Here is a 6,000-nt window from a genome sequence, read left to right on the forward strand (position 1 = left end):
CTCTCTGGCTTCGGCGGGCTCCTCCTTCCCTCCAGTTCCACCATTGTCATCACTCCCACTGTTTCTACCCTGGTCTGCCAAGCCCACGCCTCCACATCGGTCACGCCCGCCTGCAGCTCCACCGTGGCCCTGTGTCGTCCTGGGTCTTCGGCTCTGCCTGGGTCTCCACCTTCACAGTCTCCACCTCAGTCAGTCATCTCCCTGGTTCCGCCCAGCCTGTCTATCAAGGCTCGACTATGGCTCCTCCCTCCATCGGCCCCTCCATGGGTCTTCATCCTGTCATGGCTCTGGGTCATCCTCCTGCTCCTCCTGTCTCTGCTCTTGTTTCTTCTGCCTTCGCCCTGGCTCCTCCCACCACCGTCTCCTCTCTGGCCGTCGTCTCCTTGGTGTCTTCCTCTGCCTGCTACTCATCCTCCTACAGAGCCCCCTCTCTCCCTCTTAGGCTGGACTATGGTTACAGTGCAAGGATGCGCTTTCTTGGGGACTCTTCTTGGTTTTATTAGTCTCTTAATAAAGTCTTATATTATCATTTATTCTTTGGATTTTTCTATACACACAACCCCTGACACTCAGAAGGTATAAACATTTATGCATTTTGCAGATGCTTTTATTAGAAGAAATGTTTTTTTAAGATCATGCATGTGAATTTTGCTTAGAATCGGACCCATGATCTTGGCATTGCCATGCTCTACTATTTGAGCTTCAAGAAGTTGTTGTTTTTCCCTCATTTAAATTTTTTTAAATGAATAATTTAACACCTTTTTCAGAGTTTTAAATGAAAGACTCGAGTTCCTATCAGTAGCCTAATTAAAAACATAAAAGTGGGTTACCTCAGAAGGGTCAACATGGCTTGCTGTGAATAGTGCATTTTGACAATTGCATCCGTAACTGAGCACTTTAACTTTGTGCAATGCTGCATCACCAGCCAGCAGAACATAAAACAACACCTTTAATTCTACAGTTAAATCTTCACTGAGGAACATTGTCTTACATTATGGATGAATCTTTTTCCCAGTGTTCTCGTAAATGTGGCAAGGGAGTGATGAAGAGAGCGGTGGCGTGTGTGAGCAGTGACTCCAGTTCTTACACCCGCGTGCTGCCGGACGCTTCATGTGCCGCTCTGCCCAAACCCAGCAGCCAAGAGACCTGCATGATCAAACGCTGCCACAAACAACGCAAGGCCCAGTGGTTCGTCTCCACCTGGCAAACGGTAAAACCCTCAGCAGGAGACTTGCACTGCATTGTGATAGAGTGGGGTGATGTGGAGCAGTGATAAAGCCTATATTTAATGTGTTAACCAAATGGTTTTGAGTTCAAGCCCCAGGGGTGATGCCTGAACTTTTACACTTATGAGGCAGACATTTAAAGGAATAGTTCACTCAGAGTGACATTTTCATTATTTGCTCACCCTCATGTCTGGTTTTCTGATATATTAATTAATTATGACATAATACAATTTTGGGGTGAACTGTTCCTTTAACCCTGCTCTGCTCCAAATATATTGTCCTTGTAATATGAGTACTTTAAGTCCCTTTGGGTAAAAGCATCTGATAACCCTTGTGAAAAAAAAAAACACTTTATCAAACTTTATAAAAAAATAAATACAGGTACTTATACGAAACAATATACTTCAAAGGATTATACTTAAGTGTTAACTGAATGTTTTCGGACACTTAAATGAATATTTACTGCAATCAAATTAATGCTTATTGTTGTACTAACCTTAAACAAAACCCTAACCCTACAATCAGTATATTTTTTTGATTTTACTAAACTAAAATGTATTTACTGTGTTTATCAAATTGATTAGTCCAATGTATATGAAATGACAAAAAATAAAACTCAAAAAGCCTGTGAAAGAAATAAACTAAATATTGATTTGAGATTTTTAACAGTGTACCTGTTAATTGATATTACTCAGTACATAAATGTATAATCACACTTTAACTAAGGCACCTTTAAATAATGTGTTACACTTAATTATAATGTGTCTCTGCTACAGTGTAATTATACATTTAAGTACTGAGTAATATTAATTAACTGCATGTACTTACTACCGGGTTAGGGTAGGATTAGGGTTTGGTTTAGGTTTAGTAGCATTTATAGTTATTACTATAGTAAATAAATTTAACGTGTAGTAACAAGGACACATTCAAATAAAGTGTTACCAAAAGATAATTTAAACATGATTTAAAATGTAATTTAAAGTAAAACGTTTAATTTTAAGTTTGTGTTAAGATTTTTTTTTTATAAAAGTATACACTCTTTAAGTTAATTTAAGTGGCCTTTTATTTTTCATTAATATTATATTATAGTTTTTTTTAAATATATATATTTGTAAGATTTTAAGTACACTACAAGTGCACATGCAGTACAATTAAGCACAGTTCTTTTACACAAGGAAAAGGACAGGTTACTGCTTCAGTCTCTTTTATAATGCACAGACGTGTGTTTGGGTTGAATGAGGTCTGTGATATTCTCTCTTTCTCTCTGCAGTGTTCGGTGTCATGTGGAAAGGGGCTTCAGCTGCGTGTCGTGAAGTGCACAGAGAAGGATGTGGCAGGAAAATATAGAGAACTGTCACCCAAAAAGTGTCAGAATGTGCCCAAACCCTCCATGGAGCTCCAGAGAACCTGCGTCCTGCCAGACTGTCCCGTCCTCTCTCCTCACAGCAGACCAGACTGGTACTCCTCACCGTGGTCTCAGGCAGGTCTTCAGCCACATATCATGAGCTCAGCAGGAAGAGTAGGATGCTTGATTTTGACATTCCGTGTTTTGTGTTTGTCTGCAGTGCACGGTGTCGTGTGGTGGAGGGGTTCAGGTGCGCTCAGTGCAGTGTCTTGTTCATGGGCGTCCCTCCTCTGGGTGTGTCCTGCAGATGAAGCCAGTGATGTCCCAGGCCTGTAACACTGCATTCTGCCCCCAGCCAGAGAAGAAAGGTCTGTCATGAGCTATTATTTGAGTTATGCAATACAAATTATTTTGAGGAAAAAGTTGTTTAAAAAAATCAAATATTTTTATTATTATGCATAATATTATTATGCATGTCAGTAAATTATAATAATAATTTATTAATATCAGGATATTTTTTGTAGTTAATGTGATTAAAATGTTTAATTTACTGATGGAAATTTGGAAAGAAAGAACGTGAAAGAAAAAGACAACCTGTAGTAACTTTATTTTAAGGTGACGTAGTAACTAATGGAACTAATCCATATGAATTGAGCGGTTCAGTCCAAATCTTCTGAAGAGACCCGATCACTTTATATGATGAACAGATTTAATTTAGGCTTTTATTCACATATAAACATTCATCAATGCACAGATCAGATATGATAAACTAAGGCTCAAGCATGTTCACTTGACGTTTGAGAACCAATGAGGTTCATTCTCACGCGTTACGCATCACGTCTGAGCTTCCGCAAGAACGTTTATGGTCACTTATTAATGTTTATATGTGAATAAAAGCCTAAATTAAATCTTATCATATAAAGCGAACGAGTGTCTTCAGAAAATGTGGACTAAACTGCTCTGGACTAAAGTCTTAAGGGTTTGAAACAACATGAGGGTGGGTAATTGATGACAATTTTTGGGTGAACTCACCCTTTAACAAAGTTTGGCTCGATATCTCCTTTTTACACATGTGGCCGGCCCCTTTCACCCGATTGGCCGAACGTCTTTTCCTTTCTCGTTATTCCTTTTCAAATGGAAAATGAAATAGTCAAAATGTACACAAACCTTGTTGGAATTGGCTATTCTGTTTTTTTTATTTTTTATTATTCATTATTAGGCTGAATCAGACATTTATCTTGCTACATTGTAACATCAGTGTCTCCCTGTGCAGATGTGATCTGTAAAGATCATTTCAACTGGTGTTATCTGGTGCCTCAGCACGGCGTTTGCAACCACAAGTTCTATGGGAAGCAATGCTGCAAGTCCTGCTCACACACAAAGCCGTGAGAACTTCTGCTCTAGATGTTTGACGTGACCTTCTGAGCCCTCACAGGAGCAGAGTGATGCCCGCTCTAGTGCTGTGTTGAACATGTACTGAACAAAGACATTATTAAGGACTCAAAGTGGCTTGTTTGTCTGGAACTTCAGTGGAGAATGACACGGCCTGCTGATGACGGCGAGACTGCAAGTGTGTCTGCAGGAAATGACATCATCGACTGAGGGTGTGAGGACCCCTTTCACACAACTTCAAATGATCAGGAACAAAAAATATCAGAATGCTTTGCGTCCAGATACAGACTAGACTGATTCCGTGTTGCAAAATACATGGACGTGTTATGTTTTTTTCATGAACATGCTTCATAATCTCATGTGAAACACATAAACTGGCTTAATGCGTTTTATGGTGGCAGCAGAAAGAATATGGCGTCATGTAGTAGAGCTACATTCATTTTTGGTGCTATATGTTGATATTAATGGCAGCCGAGCAGCTGATACATAACAGAGGTATTAAATTAACATGAAAATGAATTAGTGCTTTTGTATGATTGATATTAATTTTCTTATTTATTAACAATACTGAAATATACCAGAATGATATTCTGCTGTAATATTGTCTTATATTGCTTTTATTTTCCTGTTTAACTTTGGGTATAGTTGCACAATTGGTATTTTTGTATGTTTTATCTTGCTTTCACAGTACTGTTTCGTATTTGGGGTTTATTATTTTCGAGGAAAACAAAATGCAAATTAAACTAATGGGCATGAATTTAATGAACTGTAAGAAGTGTCGCATTTAACGAAGTCAGCTCTCTTCGTGGGATGTTTTTAGCAATCACACGACTGCCAAGAACTCTAAATCTGTCCTTGGTCTGATGAAGAGAAATGCACATGAAAGGCTCCGGCATTTCACATATGGGTTTTTGCATCGCACAAATTACTTCCATCATTTACAATATTTGCATTTGTTGTACAACAGCAGTAGATGAATGTAATCACTCATCCACAATGAATGTTATTCTGAAGAGTGGACGGAGGATTTGTTATAAATGGCAGTCCTTATTAAACGTGGCACGTGTCATATTGCCATCACATTAGAGGCTGTGTTGTCTTTCTCTCTTGGGCGTAGGAAGCAGATATGTAGATCGCTCGTGACCCGGCTTCGCTAACGCTGAGTCAGAGCTTTTTCTTGTTCTTCATATGCGCTATTGTTTCCAGATGGAGTCAGACGAGGCCACTGGAGCGCGTTCAGGAACTAATATGACTTGTGAGCTTTTCACCGACTTATAACGCACAGCTCTGTGAAGACTTTAGCAGAAAACACATACATCACTTCATGTTATTAATGTCTCAAGACATTCGGTAAGACTTAAGCCATGTTTTAGTCTTTTGAAAGTTTAGATGAATGTTCAGAATATGGAGCTGCTGGGGCAAGAGCAACTGCTGCTATCACTCAAGAGCAGGGTTAGTGATCGGCACAAACCATTAACACTACCTATCGGACCTATAAAACCACACCGTTTGTGCTACAGACATGAGGTGTGCTGTTACTTTTTTTTTTTTTTTTTTAAGTTTATTTGAATAGTCTGCAAAAAACATCTCAGTTTACTTAAAGTGTTGTTAAATAAGTACAATTTAACCACAAGGAACAACTTTCATGATTCTGGAAATGCTCATTTCCAGAAATCAAGCACTCAAAACCCCATATCTCAGTGGTTAGGGGGTCTTAATTCTTGACAGGATCATTGAAAAAAAAAAAATCTGTTCTTAAAACTTGATTATAATTGTTTTTCCATTTACAGAAACTGGGAGTGTCATACCACGTAGCAACATGTTAAACACACTATAGCAACAGCATAGCAACACCCTATCATTGTGGTGGCAGGTTCTGCATGCGCAATCATGTTCACAGTTTCTTCTGTGAATTTAAAATGTAGTTATTGTTTATTATTATCACAAAGAAGAAAAGAACACATCAAAACACATTTCAGTGGAGTATGGGGTCACCCGGTGGCTATTTTTGGTACAGTACTTATCTGACCGTCATCA

The 6,000-nt window shown here is 38.9% G+C and overlaps 1 protein-coding gene across 1 annotated transcript in view; it reads left to right on the forward strand.

The window, feature by feature from the left end:
• adamts16 (ADAM metallopeptidase with thrombospondin type 1 motif, 16) overlaps positions 1-5,047 on the forward strand; it is an 81,673-nt gene extending 76,626 nt beyond the window's left edge. The window contains exons 20-23 of the mRNA XM_084088600.1: positions 1,016-1,210; positions 2,497-2,706; positions 2,792-2,939; positions 3,845-5,047. Coding sequence (XP_083944726.1) covers positions 1,016-1,210; positions 2,497-2,706; positions 2,792-2,939; positions 3,845-3,960 — 669 coding nt within the window. The 3' untranslated portion in view covers positions 3,961-5,047. The remainder of the gene's footprint in view (positions 1-1,015; positions 1,211-2,496; positions 2,707-2,791; positions 2,940-3,844) is intronic.
• Positions 5,048-6,000: the final 953 nt, after the last annotated feature.

This window comes from Abramis brama (assembly GCF_963993115.1).
Source record: "Abramis brama genome assembly, chromosome: 17".
Classification (NCBI taxonomy): Eukaryota; Metazoa; Chordata; class Actinopteri; order Cypriniformes; family Leuciscidae; genus Abramis; species Abramis brama.